The 16,410-nt window shown below is 34.7% G+C and overlaps 1 protein-coding gene across 1 annotated transcript in view; it reads right to left on the reverse strand.

Annotated features, from left to right (window-relative positions):
• LOC132543314 (tyrosine-protein phosphatase non-receptor type 13-like) overlaps positions 1–16,410 on the reverse strand; it is a 42,340-nt gene that overhangs the window by 10,412 nt on the left and 15,518 nt on the right. The window contains exon 2 of the mRNA XM_060206803.1: positions 3,439–4,237. Within this exon, the coding sequence (XP_060062786.1) occupies positions 3,439–4,237 (799 nt within the window). The remainder of the gene's footprint in view (positions 1–3,438; positions 4,238–16,410) is intronic.

A 16,410-nucleotide genomic window follows, 5' to 3' on the forward strand; every position in this document is an offset into this window, starting at 1 on the left:
TACCAGTGTCAGAATACATTTCAAGTATGTTTGATGAATTTTAGGTGAATAACTGGATTGTTTGAATCATTTGGACTCAAAAATTACTTATTTTAATGACTATTTCAATTGTGGTTACTCGTTTCTAATTTCATAGGACATGGTTTTTGTAGATTTTTGTTTCATAATGCATTGGTCCCATGGAGGCTGAGGTATATTTCAAACATTTTCTAGTGTACTTGAACATTATTGGGGAAGTATGAATACAGGGGAAAATCTGATAGCCTCATGGATTATGTCCTACACATTTGTATCTTTAAACTTGAAACAAGAGGTCCAATGGGTCTGTATTGCTCACCTGGTATTAAATATCCATAAAAAATAGTATTTATAACAAATATATCAACATGTTAACCATTGACATTCAATGTGGACACAATCAATCAATAATAGCCAATTTCTATAACAAACATCTTCTAATACTCTTCTACTCTTAGACAGTCAAATACCATACTCCTGCACATTTTAGTAGTGAAAATAAGTTGTTCAAAGGTTTTACGAATTTGTCCCCTGTGACCTTGAGTAAGGGTCAAGACTGCTTCTTTTCTCAAAATATGTCAGGCTTCATAAAAGGAGCATACTTTATATAGAAAAAGTAGACAATTTTATAAGATTCTTGTACACATTTTGGTGATATTTTAAACAAATGTATCTTTAATACATTATTTGAAAAAAAAAAAATTAAGTGGCCATTCTGTTTCCGCGTCACGTTGATCTTGGTTTTAGGTTCAATTTGAGGCAAAAGTGAGACATGCCGAAGTGCATTAAAGTTGATTTAAATTCTGATCATGTTCCAGTATTTATATATTAAAAAAAGTAACAATATATTTTGACTTTATATTATTGTAGTAATAGCTTTTGGAAATTAGTTTAGTTCCACGTTATAGGCAGTTAGAATAAAATATGTCATCAGAAATTCTAAAATCTCTCATTGTAAGTTTAAAAAATGTATAAAATTATAAAACGAAACATATCATTTACATAGTTTAACATTGCTGAAGTTTTCATGAATACTTAGTATGCAGAATCAGCTCCAGTTTTAGAGGTTTGTTCTCTTTATGCTCTCTAAAATATCTCTTATAGTGAAGAAATTCTATCTTGACATAATTTTCATGTCTGTTGGTGTGGCCGGATATGTTGAGGCTCGAGTAGTGATATTTTGTGATGGTGAGTATTTCCTTATTATTATGAGGGATAGTGGCATTTGAATAAGACTTTCTGTCTTAAATGCAAGTCACCATGAGGTAAATTCGATCTGTAGGTTCACCTTGAATTCAATTCAATTAAAATTTTATTCCGATGGCCTTACGGCCCATAGGTATACTTCTATGGCACGATGTATGAAATAAAATAAGGGCAGATTGGCATTAGAAAGCAAAATGAGTAAAAAAAAAAAAAACTCCGAAACAAACTTGAGTGGCTAAAAGTCAATGATATGAGAGCACTCATTTGATACACATCAGCCAACAAGGGCACCATAAAGGAAAGAGGAAGGGAGATCACTATATTTTTCTGTCATAATGGAACTGTAGGGAGGGTGGTATTTTAAAATATTTTGTTTTTGGGCTACAAAAATGGGTCAGGTACTGTATTTTAAAGAAAATTAAGTTATGATAAGTATTACATCATGAAAATTGGTTTTACTTGAAAAAACCTCAAATCCTTTGCAAAGTGATATAATATACTGATATTAATTTTCGTTTTCCTTGAGTAGAACATGTACACAAATAAACTGTGGTCTTTAGCCTATAATGAATAGCATAGGCAAGGAGTAATAATTCCACTATCATCATCTGAAGCAATTACCTGATAACCTAATGAAGCATATTTATATGTGTGAGAGTAAATAGGGTACAGTAATTATCAGGCATTAAGGTATTAGGAGTGTAATTAAGAACTTCCTGTCAAAATCCCATTGTTCACCAATGTTTCTAACCTCAGCAATCTTTGGTTTGAAGAAAGGCATAGTTGACTGTTAACCCTAGAGCAAGCCTAAGACGGACATACAAATGTATGGGCACATAACATCGCAAACTGTCACTTGTCATTCAAAACAGAAAAAGAAGGAACTCATTTGCCCTGAATACCTTGATCCAGAAATATGCAAGCCTGGACTTAGATGCAAACAGGAGCAACAGTCAGTAGTAGATTTTCATATTCTACTATTGGCATAATCCGTGTCACATGCCATGATGTCTAACACAATATATCACTTTGGCAGAAGCAGGCCCACTCTCTAAACACAATGTTTTCAAATTAAGTTAGTTTAAAGTGTTTAAAGGATTCATTTTGTGGTATATAATCTGAATTAGGTGTTCCCAATTGTGAAAAGGACAAAACTTTCTTGACTGTTGCCTAGGCAACAAATGCCACAATTTTCAAGTGGTGTCCTCAGCCATGTTCAAGCAAATATTATGGCTCATGCAAAAAGTCTTCATATTTACATGTGTGGGATGGATCACTTAAATCTCTGACATAAATATGCTAAATTGATTTTTTTTCTCTTTTTAAATAGCACAAATTCAGTTCAAAATAGATGCAAAAATTTGAAAATAGCAAACTTTTCTTTCAACACCATGTTGATTTATCAGTTTATGTTGCTCAGTGCTGTGCACCCCCTCTGTTATTGTGCATTTATCAGAGACCAGTATGACAGTAACAGAGCTTGTCAGCTTAAAAGAATAGTGGATAGAATTACAATATGTCTTGTTTTCCATATGATTTATACATACACGTCATGGAACTTATCATTGCTGTACTTTTTTTAGTTAATCCATCCATAATGTGTTTTCTCAGGCATGCATTATTGAATTTACAGTATCTCAATTTTTGTTAAAAAAGTGAGATCATTAATTTAGCAAGGTCAGGCCATTTTGACCTCAACTAATTACTGTTACAAAGATTAAACTTATTTAATAAGTTTGGAAAATAATACATTCAGTGAATGCCATCTGGATTTGAGTAGTGTCACTCTTAATGGTATACCTTCTCAGTTTTTTTAAGTAGAATTAAGGGCATGAGGATAAAGCAATACATATACCTATATATTTTAATCCTGTGAACAAAAACTCATTAAACTTTGACAAGATGCCTCAAAGGTAAAGAATCTCAAATACTTATGCTTTATTGATATTTGGATTTCTTTCCATTACACCTCTAATACCTTAAGCCCACCTTCATATATATATTTGTTAATGAAAATCACACACCATTGCTATCTAACTGTCCTGTAATAAGCCCTACACCCACTTTGAGCAAGAAGTAATTAATTGGCCCCTTGGTCCTTTTACAGAATAAATACAGCACATTTTTAATTTCTTCCTTAAAATCATAGACCTGTGATTATTTTTCCATCCTCTTACTTTCTGCTGTGACATTGAATCTTCTTACCTTGCCAGCTGCAGGAGATGAGTTTGAGAATCCGCTGTCTGACCTGGAACTGCAGCACGACGTTGGTGTTTGGGACCGCTCATTATAACGCCACATGGATTTTTTACTTTTCTTCTGGTAACTTCTATGGATATTAACCAATTCTGGATCTGATTTGTAACTGGATATATCACTTTTAAAGTTGGAATTCTTATTCAAGGGAGATAATCCCTTACCTCTGCGTCGCCTTGCCATTTCTGCAGTATTAACATAATCCACTTCATCACTAGCAATGTCTATATTAACAGTTTTCCATTGTAACACATCCTCAATAGCTGACGTACTTTGTGTCCGGAATTTCTCTACAGGTTCAGTTTTCACAAAATCTGCCTGACATCTACCATTATTTATTGTTTTACTATCACAAATATTGGTTGAAAGTTTAGATTGAAATTTTGGCGTCCCTATTGAATCCCCTACAGCTTCAGAAAACACATCATCCATTGAACCTGTTATTTCATCAGCTGAATCACACATGGAATTCAAAGTATATGTACTGCCATTGTTGCTATGGATGTTGCCTTGGTGACCATTTAAGTACACCACCTTAGAGAGTTCCTGGGGAATACAGTCAGTGGAATGTGACATCGGAGTACTATAACAACTTGTCCCATTGTCCAAACAAGAGGAAGCTGTTGGTGTGGAGCTACGGTGTGAGGACACATTCTTGTCATCAGGATAATCGGGTGGCGGTGGAGCAGGGCGTTTCTTCCTCCTTCGTAACGTCATGACTACTTTACCTGACCTCACAGCATTTGCCAAAAGTAACCTGGAAAAGAACATAAGCACTTATTACTAAGAGAATAAAAATAGCAAAAAGTTCAATTTCAACTTTTAGTACCCATATAACTACTCAATACTCCATTTCAGTCATAATTGCAAGAACTGAATATAGTAAAATATCTCAAAGATCTATAACTCACTCCACAATTAAATTTGACTGTTATCATTGCCAAAGATATCCAATACAAAAATTATTTGTACTGAAGATCTTATCTTAATTAAGGAGTCTTGCTCCTTCACCTACACAATGATTTTATGTAAATTGTGGCCTTCATGGTAATCCGAAAATAAAGACCTATAAGTGATAGAGGCCTGAATTGCTCACCCATTCTATACCTTACAAAGAAGACTTTGCATTTCATAAATTTCCACAAACTTGAAATCATGTTCCTAAAACATGCCAGTACAAAAAAAACAGTATCCACAACCTAATGCTTATTGAAAGAAAACATTACTAGTTCTCAGTACATTTGACCCCAGTGACCTTGAAAATTTGTTAAGGTCATTCATTTGAATACATATAGATAGTCCTTCTTCCAAGCATGCTACATTAATATCAGTGCCCTGGGCATTTTGGTTATTGAGATGAAGTTGTTTAAGTGGAAAGTTTTTGCATGGCTCATGGCCAATAATGCACGATGACAGATGAAACATGATGGCTGCTCAGATGACTTAAAACTCCCTAATACTTGATACAAAAGGAGAAAAAATCACCCTCATTTCCCTACACAGTCCTGCCTTTCTATCTTTAGTTTTCCCTATGACTGAAAGGATGACAAAAGACTAAATTTTGTTAGTATCTCTAGTACTGCTGGAAGGAATTCCAATTTTGATTTTTCCTATTTGGCTGGCTTAGTAACCCATCGTTACCAGAAGATTTCAGAGTGACACTGTTAACTTAACAGATGTGTCTGCATGGATTTTCTAGGACTATACCAGGACTAAATTATTAAAATGAAACCCCATGCCCATACCTCTATACTATGAGATTATATTCTGCTAAGTCTCCAGTGCGTCCACATCTCTGTCCCATGATAGGGTAACACTAAGTTAAGTCCTTTTCGAGGCCACACCGTAAGAGAGTGACAAAAAATTGAATCCCCTACACAACTGAGTCCCCTTCAAGTTAACTCCTCAGGGCTACAAGAGGGTGACAGCTAAGTCCCTAATTCAGATCTATACTTCTTCTCCAGGTAAGGGCAATACTATTGTAAGTCCCCCAATAAGCCCACACCTCTGCCAATCTGTGGAATCCTCATCAAATGTTAAATACATCATCCAGTAGTATTTACCTTTTCAGAAAAAAAAATGCTGTGTAGCTTAACAATTACTTAAGCATGCTTAAATTAAAATATGTTTGTCCTATTGGAATTAGTGCACTTGTCCCATTAGAACTGTCTACTGGAAAGGAACTGTTGAGCACGTCTTATTGTTAAGCCTTGTGCCCAACTTCATTCTTTCCTTCATGACGTAATTTTACAGAAACACAATGAAATACACCTAGAAGGATATATTTAATCAATATTTCATTTCCCTGACAGAAACTGGAAAGGATTCTTGCACAGAACGTGTAAACAAGCAGACAAAAGCTATGTAGTATGTCTTATTGTGAGTCAGATATAATACAAAAAGAAGACATCTAATGAATTCAAGCTAACAACATATATTGCTGCAGGGGTGTTCTCTCTACAGATCACACGCAACAGGACATACTGTAGTTATCCAGCAAAAACCAAAGGAGGCAACACAAACCTCACTCAAAATTAGAGGTGGGCTTATTACCAGACACTGAAAACAGCATTTGTTTTGAAAATTCTTCAGAGCAGCAATTAAAATGGGTGGGCTTATTACCAGGCATGGGCTTTTTGCCAGATTAATACGGTATGCTGTATTTGAAGCTTTTACATGAATATCAAAGAATGAAAACTTGCAAGTTCCTTTGTTTTTAAGCAACAACAAATTACGGAAAATCATGTACACACAGCACACATCCAATTTTACACTGCTGAATGCATATTGGTCTTTGATGGTTTCTCTTCATGTTAATGAAATATTCCTCAACTCAGATTTGGTCAATTAAATATTATGTGTGTTACACTACATAAATCTACACTTCTTAACAACAAAGTAACAATATGGTAAATGTCTGCAACTTTGAGAATTTTTATTTTTAGATTGGTTGGGAAACCTGATCATGATGGATGAATGCAGTGTTTAAATCTTCACTTTATATTGTAATCAGAATCAGTTTATTTCCAGGTGAAATATCTCACAAATACAAAACATGCTTAATGTGAAAATACACAAATCTTTTTCAATCGAAGTTTAAGAACATTTACAGCAAATTGGCAAAGAAAAAGATTTTTTAGCTTGTTTTAACCCATTTTCTGAGAGACTTCTTGGATTAAAGACATATGAAACATTTGAAGATGCCAGTAAATATATCACAGATCACTAACATACCATACATAACACCAAGGAGCAAGCTATAAATATAATTATGGAGAGTTTTAGGGACAAACACAGTGTCAGTATAGAGTGACCATAGGGGCCAGCTTATTGTCAGAATAGAGGGACTAAAGGGGCCAACACACTAAGTAAACAGGGAATAAAGGGGCCAACACACTGTAAGTATACAGGGAATAAAGGGGCCAACACACTGTCAGTACAGAGGGACTATAGGGGCCAACACAGTCAGTAAACAGGGAATAAAGGGGCCAACACACTGTCAGTACAGAGGGACTATAGGGACCAACACACTAAGTAAACAGGGAATAAAGGGGCCAACACACTGTAAGTATACAGGGAATAAAGGGGCCAACACACTGTCAGTACAGAGGGACTATAGGGGCCAACACAGTCAGTATACAACGCCTATAGGGGCCAACACATTGTCAGTATACACAGCCTTAAGGGGCCAACACATTGTCAGTATACACAGCCTTAAGGGACCAACACATTGTCAGTAAAGAGAGACTATAGGGGCCAACACATTTTAAGTAGAGAAAGACTATAAGGCCAACACATTGTCAGTATAGAAAGACTATATGGGTCACACATTCACAGTATAGAGGGACTGTAGGGGCAACACACTGTCAGTACACAAGGCCTATAGGGGCCAACACAGTGAGTATAGAGGGACTGTAGGGGCCAACATATTATCAGTATGGAGGGACTATAGGGGCCAACACATTTTAAGTAGAGAAAGACTATAAGGCCATCACATTGGCAGTATAGAAAGACTATATGGGCCACACATTCACAGTATAGAGGGACTGTAGGGGCAACACACTGTCAGTACACAAGGCCTATAGGGGCCAACACAGTGAGTATAGAGGGACTGTAGGGGCCAACATATTATCAGTATGGAGGGACTATAGGAGCCAACACACTGGCAGTACACACGGAATATTGGGGCCTACACAGTCAGTATACAGGGCCTGTAATGGCCAACACACTGGCAGTAAAGAGGGTCTATATTGGCAAAAACACTGTCGGTAGAGAGAATATACAGAGCAAACACTCCATCAGTATATAAGGGAATTATAGTGTCTGCTTATTGTCAGTATAAAGGGAATATAGAGGTAAGTACATTGTTAGTGTAGATAGAGTTTTATCTAAGCAATGTGTTTCCATACTTTATATCTAATTTCTGTTGTTTTCTTTTTCAAGAGTTTCTTTGCAAAAAAGGAGTTTGAAGTTATGTAAGTATGTTACTCACAGTTACAGAGAGGACACTATTACAAACATATACATCCTCCTCCTTAAAATCTAAATAGAAGGTCTGTATCCTTTTCAATTTTCCTCACTTTAATTCTAAACAGACTTCAACCTCACATCCTGGGGTCCTTGAAAGAAGTATTTTTTTGCACTTTAAATTGAATTAAATACTGGCTCCTCGCAGCACAGTTCAAAAGAGTCCATCAAACGAAACATCTATAGAGTTCAGAAAACATAAATGGATAAATTCTGAAACAACTTTTTATGAAAGAAATTCTGAATTAGTTGAGTGATGCAGATTCTGGGCCAGCTACAGTAAGTTACAATATGGCTACATCAGCACAAGAAACTTCTCAAAGCTAACATAACCAGTTATTTGAAATTTATTTGAACCCGTGTTTCCCGTCTGTTTCATTCAGTGACCCGTTTTTTATTATAAAAAGATTATGCTATGTAAGTTTAGCACTATTATACCAATGTCCTATTGGACCCATTGAATACAAACTTTTGTCAGCCAGTAAGTTTTAAGGTTAATCTTATATATACACTGTATATTGGGAAAAATTTGTCATGGGTTTTTCTGGTCTTACAAAAAGTCATGTTCATTTGTTATCCAGTATTAAATTAGGTCTCAAGAACATGAGATTAAGCCCACTTTTTGCCCTATTTAGTGCTTTATAGATGTGTAAGTTTTGATGAACATCCCTGAAGGAATGAAGCCCCTAGAGCACTGATCTTGTCCAAGATATTATGGTCACTGCAATGACCGATTTTGGTTTTTAATATATATGTATGTATGTATGTGTGTACAAACACACAAGAAAGACGGATGGAGAGAAAAATATAGTTCCCCCTTACTTTGAAAAGGTGTCAATCAAAAACTGAAAACTAAAATTTTGTGAAAATTTTTTTTTCATGTTCCCAAGGTTATAGAAACTAATGTGTAGTCCTCATTGAATTATTGAAACTAACAGATGTGTACTCTTAATCATCTGATAGTGTGACCTTGCCAACAAGATTTGACTGGAGGTCACTGAGGTAGATGGATTGTATATCCCAACGCCTTGATATGTACAACCTGTGCATTCATAAATGGCCGTATAATAATGAATAAAGCACAGAGCGGTCCACAAAGCAGAGGATTGCTGAGTATGATCAACCAATCCCATGCCATACAGTGAAACATTCCAACAAGTTATCAGGTGTATCTTCAGATATATATTTGAAATCTGAGTAAGTCATCTACAAAATAATTCACATTTGTACAAACACTGTATATCAAACAGAAATGTGAATACATTTATCGGGTGAAACCTTATCCATTGTCACAGTAAAATGATACAAAGAACTTGTATGTTAGCTTTGTTACAAAAACCAACTAGTTTGAATGGATAAAAGACTTTGTAGTGCATGTATTATACTGGGTCAATCATCGTATGTTTCTTTAATGTTCCCAAGCAGGGAAACTTGTTCTGACCAGTGAATTACTATTTAACTGAAAGAATCCATAATTCAAATAAAAGATTCAATCATTTGGTTGAGACTCAATAATTCAGACAAGATACTCAATAATTTAGATGAGTAAACTCAACAATTCTGTTGAGAGACTGAAGTAGCTCTGCCAAGAGACTACAACCTTCTGGTATTCTCAATTTTCAGTAATCTTTTCTGAGGGAAGCAATGTTTGCCACTCCATTCACAGCTTTAAACATGAACTACAACAAATTGTAGAAATGTATTTCAAACACATGTTATATATGCCGGAAATGTAAGCTACTACATATACTTCACATTCATACATTTCTCAAAAGTTTAACAGTGCAAACACAGTTTTCAATTTAACAGCTCTTATATCCTTAACAGCTGTGCAGTATTTTAACCTGTTTCTCAAGGCTCCAATGATAAACAGTTTTCAAGAAGTCAGACAACTCAACCCAAATACAGAAGTGATTCCTTGAACAGCAACCCTGAGAAAATTGTAGGGGGTCCTTTAGATTTGATGCTGTGTAAACACTGAAATAGCTGGCGAACATTTGAAAAAGTGAACTTCCACAGAAATCATTTGTAGGTCAAGCTATACTTAAAAGTTTTTTTTTAAGCCGAAAGAATTAGTCTGCTGTAATTTTTTTCAGTTTTTTTTTTCAAACAAAAATTACTTGAGTTCAATTTTGCTCCTCCTAACTTCAGAAAATGTAAAAATTATGAACAACATTTAAACACATTTACCATCAAATTAACATACAATGAAGATTAAAACTTTTTCACTGACCTGTTTTAGGATCAAAGAATTTTCAAAAGAGGTGGTCCTTGACCACAAGAAATTTTAAACAAGACAAGAGAATAATTCTATATATGATCCATGAATTCAGCAGCTGTCCAATAAAAAGCAGAATGATTTCCTTCCCGAACCACTATGATATTATAATGTATAGATACATAATGCTGATTCAGAAAAAGATATCTTTTTAACAATATACATTTCTGTTTTTTATTCTTTTTTAGTACTGGAGACATCGGATAAACATGAGAATTACCTAAGGTTATACACTAAAACAACCTGGTATCTTTCCACATTTACACAAGTCATCTCAGTGAGGTTTTAAGTGCATTACCTACCAGACTTATTAAGTGAAAAGCTTTTATACAAAACAAAATAAAATCCTTTCAAAAAGTCCTAAATTTAAGTGGCAACATCCTCTTTATTTTTTTCTGGTTTGGGCATTCTGGTCTAAAGGGAAGCAAATTGACGAATTGGTGGAAATATTAGGGAGTAAACTAAAAATTTGGTGAATTTGGCTTAAATATGAAATAATCTCTATTAGGTATGGTGTCACCTGCTCGACCACATGGGTTTTCCCCTCGCTAATCCGGTTTCCTCCCACAGTAAAACCCTCCCCCCACTTCCATCCAGGCCAAAAAGAGTGATTAACATAAGTTGGAAAAACTTGCTTTGCAAATGTTGTAAAATAAATAAAGTTAATTATCATCACTATCATCTGTATTAGGAATGTGGCCCATTATTGGCTTCAAAAAGCCATGACTTATTAAGGTGACTTTAACCTTTTGTTGACCCATACACATCAAAAAGGGACTCTGTTGATATACTTAATCATGTTGCAACCAATCATTAATATATTTACACTAAATGATTTTGTGGTGAAGACGTTTTATCCTATATTTTAAGCTGATGAAAATGGCCATGGAAATTACTTCTACAAATTTGAATGGAAACACAATGTTTATAATACATACCCCCATTTCAACCTATTGATTTGAAACAGTATGGGATGAGAGAGGTAGAGAAAGACATAAGTTACGGCATATGCCATCTTAAAATTGTGAGCTATTAGCATATATATGTATATATACACATGTCCAAACTTGAAATTGTCTAAGATATATCAATGTTCCCAAACTGAGAATCTGTGTTTTAGAAATTTCTTTTAATAGTAATGATGAATGAAACCCTAAAACACAAAATCATTCAAAGTGCTGTAGCAGTTGACCTTTCTCTACACAAACTCATCCAAGATACTGCAGAAGTTGACCTTGTCTACAAAAATTACCCCATGTACTGTAACAGTTGACCTTTGTCTACACAAACTGTTGACCTTTGCCTACACAAACTGTTGACCTTTGCCTACACAAACTGTTGACTTTTGCATACACAAACTGTTGACCTTTGCCTACACAAACTGTTGACCTTTGTCTACACAAACTGTTGACCTTTGCCTACACAAACTGTTGACTTTTGCATACACAAACTGTTGACCTTTGCCTACACAAACTCATCCAAGGTACACTTGAACTTTGTCTTAAGCCTGATAATAACTAGAAAATTTCTGAAGACACTAATGCCCTTCTTCCTATGCAAACCAGATGCAGAACTTGATGTTATGATACTATGAGGTAAATATGAACCAAATTGGTTGTGAGGCTCTCAAGATATAACATTGATATAGAACAGGATGAGATGCAATGTGACAATACAAGATTAGTGGTGACTGGAGTGTGGGCCAACTAGATTAGTGGTGACTGAAGAGTGGGCCAACCAGATTAGTGGTAACTGAAGTGTGGGCCAACCAGATTAGTGGTAAGAGTGGGCCAACCAGATTTGTGGTGACTGGAGAGTGGGCCAACCAGAATAGTGGTGACGGGATAGTGTGAAACAAAACATGTTTTTGTGGAGCATAAAATCAATGATATCAAAAAAGAAAATTAATTCATTTACAACTAGGTATTAACAGGCACCCACCCTCTGATTTAAAGATGTAAAGATTTTTCCTTTTTTTTTTTGATAAATACTAATAGTTAACAGTCAAATATGGCTTTCTGTTAACAATTTTTTTTCTACTCGGCTCAGTCTCCAAATTCAATAATGCACATTTAAGGGCAATGGAATACCAATTATAAAATCTATATAATTAATGGAAAGACACGACAATTTTAACACATGAAGGGTTAATTACCAGACCATCGCTTATGGACTTAAAGGGATATAGTAAAGTGGATTCATTCAATCAAAATTTGTATTAAATTGTATATCAATACCAGTAAAGTAGATTCATTCAATCAAAATTTGTATTACATTGTATATCTATACTGGTAAAGTGGATGGATTCAATCAAAATTTGTATTACATTGTATATCAATACTGGTAAAGTGGATGGATTCAATCAAAATTTGTATTACATTGTATATCAATACTGGTAAAGTGGATTGATTCAATCAAAATTTGTATTACATTGTATATCAATGCTGGTAAAGTGGATACATTCAATCCAATCAAAATTTGTTTTAACCGGTACATTGTATATCTTTACTGGTAAAGTGGATGGATTCAATCAAAATTTGTGTTACATTGTATATCAATACTGGTAAAGTGGATGGATTCAATCAAAATTTGTGTTACATTGTATATCAATACTGGTAAAGTGGATGGATTCAATCAAAATTTGTGTTACATTGTATATCAATACTGGTAAAGTGGATGGATTCAATCAAAATTTGTATTACATTGTATATCAATACTGGTAAAGTGGACCATTCAATCAAAATTTGTATTGCATTGTATATTTATACCAGTAAAGTGGATACATTCAATCCAATCAAAATTTGTTTTACCCGGTACATTGTATATCTTTACTGGTAAAGTGGATGGATTCAATCAAAATTTGTGTTACATTGTATATCAATACCGGGAAAGTGGACCATTCAATCAAAATTTGCATTACATTGTATATCAATACTGGTAAAGTGGATGCATTGAATCAAAATATGTTTTACATTGTATATCTATTATATGCTGGAATAAACTAAAGACTAATCATTCAACACTAGCTGGAATTAGACCTTACAAATAAATCCCCTAAAGAATCTAAGGCCACTTGAAGGTCTCCTCAAAGGTCAAGGATTTCAAAGAATGTCTAAGTGCCTTGATTCAAGTCCTGGTTTCCTTGGGCGGTACATCACACTGAGTAGGAATGACCTGTATAAAGTCTCTGATACAGGATAAAAAGAGGATCAGTGTAGAGTGGAGAAGGGGGTTGTGTGGTAAGACAGTAGTTGAAGGTCAAACAAACCTGTACTCTTGTGTCTCTGGATCAGAAACCGAGCCAAGGTCTTCAAATGACTCATCCATGTAATCCGACATCATTTGCTTTCAAATATCCTTCTTGTTAAAATCTAGATCTTCAATCATCAAAATGCTGTTGCTTTTTAATTTGTCATTGTTCACAAAATATTCTTATTATAACAACACAGATCTTCGAATGCCTGGTCCATATTATCCAATATGGTTCACAACGTACTATCCTTTTGTTAAAACAGACAAATATTCAATATGTTGCACACTAGATTAATTGATTCTTCAGGAAATCAAAGTGTCTGCATTTCAACGACTTTTTACATCAATATGTCAGAAGATTTCTTTTTAAGCATGAATAAAACTGTAAATCCCATTATTCAGCAGGAATGTCTATGTTATACTGTACTAATGATCTTCCTCATAAATGATGCCCAGACAAACATCTGTTGTTACCAGACAAATACAGACAGCACAGCCGGTATTGTCATACTCTCCGTGGAAGTGATCTAATCCTATACTTATGATAATGGACAGTGTATAAGGTAAGGGGAATCAGATGAGGAATCAGACAAGTTCTCTATCAGGTAATAATTCATCATCTGTCCATGGTATTGACTTATAAAAGTCATTCATCGGTAAGATTTCTTCTGAAGCTTAAAATTCAATAAATGACATTAACACCTTCTTGACCTCTAGTTCATCACCAGGTTCATTTCCATTGTCTCAAGAATATACGCTATAGTTCAAATACAACCATCAATTTCTGGCATAAGAATCATGTCACATTTTGAACCCTATTTCAAGTATCAAAAAGATATTTGCTGTTTTTTATGCCTTCCTGAAGTGTATAAAGTAAACTTTTGAAATTAAAAAAAAAAGTGTGACAGACTGCAATTATTTTTTAACTAAAGATGATGGAATCAGCAATACCATCATATATACTTAAATACATTTCCTGAAATCCTCCATTTAAAATGTTGTAAATATTCTGATAATTTTCCATTTTATGGCATTGGAAGTAAGTCCACTTAAGCAAATCACAATTTGGATCAATTTCCAGTCATCACTATTTCATCTTCAGCTAACTCATTATTCATCAGTTTTCAATCAAAGGAATATTTCATCCACAGAATGTTTCTTGATCCTCAAAATGTTTGACATCTATCACCATTTCCATGTTTAGAAATGATCACTAGAAACCATCTCTATCACATGCTTGCCTTACTACGCATTTCCTCAATGTGTTTTGGGAATTTAGGCAGGGCATTTTATCTTCACTCTAGGTTAATAGAAATTGTATCAACAAAAAAAATCTTTTCCACAAAAAGAATTCTACGTTTTTAAAATCTCCTGGTGATCCATGTATGTTAATCCATATGAACTGCTTTCTCTCCTTGCTAGCTAAGACAGCCTGGAATTCTAACAGTCTTTATAACGACACATTAGCACTCTATATACCCATGTATCTTGATCAATGTATATATGTATAAAACTTTTGGTTATGCCAAAATCTAAAGTAAAAGGCCCCAGCAGATGGGAAGACACACGCCAACAAAAACATCAGATTGCGGCTTATCTTTCCCCAATATGAAGCTTTGGAGCGATGGGAAGTTCTTTAAAAACATAGAAAAGCTGGACATCAAACGATAGACAAGATAAACTGACTACACTCTCAGGCCCCTGTCAGATTTTTACTAGGTTACTTGAGCTAATTTGATGCTTTAGTACCATCCAAATTCACCATGAAACTGACAGATAAGCTTGGCAATCATATATGTAATGTACCAAGAGCAACTCATTTTTTTTCAAACATTTTCAGAATATAATAACAACAAGGTAATGGGTCTTTAATGGGGTGATGATTACTGTTGAAATTACTGGATGACCTTTCAAAATATCAGCTAATTGACAAATTATCCCTAAATGCATAATTTTGAAAGGAAATGGATACAACCTCCTCCAATTAACTAGACAGGCAAATTTAATGCTGTTCATTGGTTCATCTACAAATACCAATTACACATGTCAGGAAATAACTTTCTACTCTTTCCCTTCAGCTTCTAATTCTCTTGCTGTTCCACACAAAATCTGTTCACCAAAATTCTTCATAAATTTCACAGAAATTCTTTGATATCTGGTTTCGGTCTATAGTCATAGGCTATTCAGCACAAAGTCCATGATATCAATCTGTTTCACTGAACTTTCAAAAAGCATACCCTGTACACAGTATTAGCTACATGTATCATTAATTTTGTACTTAGATTTATATAAACACCCATGCTACACTGTTTACCATACTTATTGTCAAATAAGCTCCCTCCTCTAAAATAAGAGTTTAGCATAAAAGTTTGGGGTTTATTTATTTGCAAATACAGTGAGGTGGATCAGATTGACCACAAAGAACCGTAACTCTGTTTAAAATAAAGAGTATATATATAAATACAGTTATCATTTAAATAATTCATATAAATATGTAACCCTGAAAATTCTAGCCACAATATACCAGTCAACTAGAGAGAACTTCTCTTTAGCTCAATGTGTTGAGCAACGGACTAGTACACCAGAGGTTCCGAGTTTGAATCCTAGTGGCGGCAATGGAATAGATTGACTGTTACATTGATGCCTATGTAGGGACTCAGAAATAATATCCCTGGAAGGGAGTATGTAACCCTGATAAATATATACCAATCCGCTATAGATATTGGCTGAGTGTCTGAACAGTAAACCAGTAGTCCCAATTTCAAACCCTAGTGCAGGCCATAGAATAAACTGACCTCTCTGTACACATATAACTTGTAGGTACAACTTGTAATGTATTTTTACAAGGGCAATAGTTTTATCAAATCCAGCAA

Source organism: Ylistrum balloti, unplaced genomic scaffold (genome assembly GCF_031769215.1).
Source record: "Ylistrum balloti isolate Yb309-2 unplaced genomic scaffold, AGI_CSIRO_Ybal_v1 Utg369752, whole genome shotgun sequence".
Classification (NCBI taxonomy): Eukaryota; Metazoa; Mollusca; class Bivalvia; order Pectinida; family Pectinidae; genus Ylistrum; species Ylistrum balloti.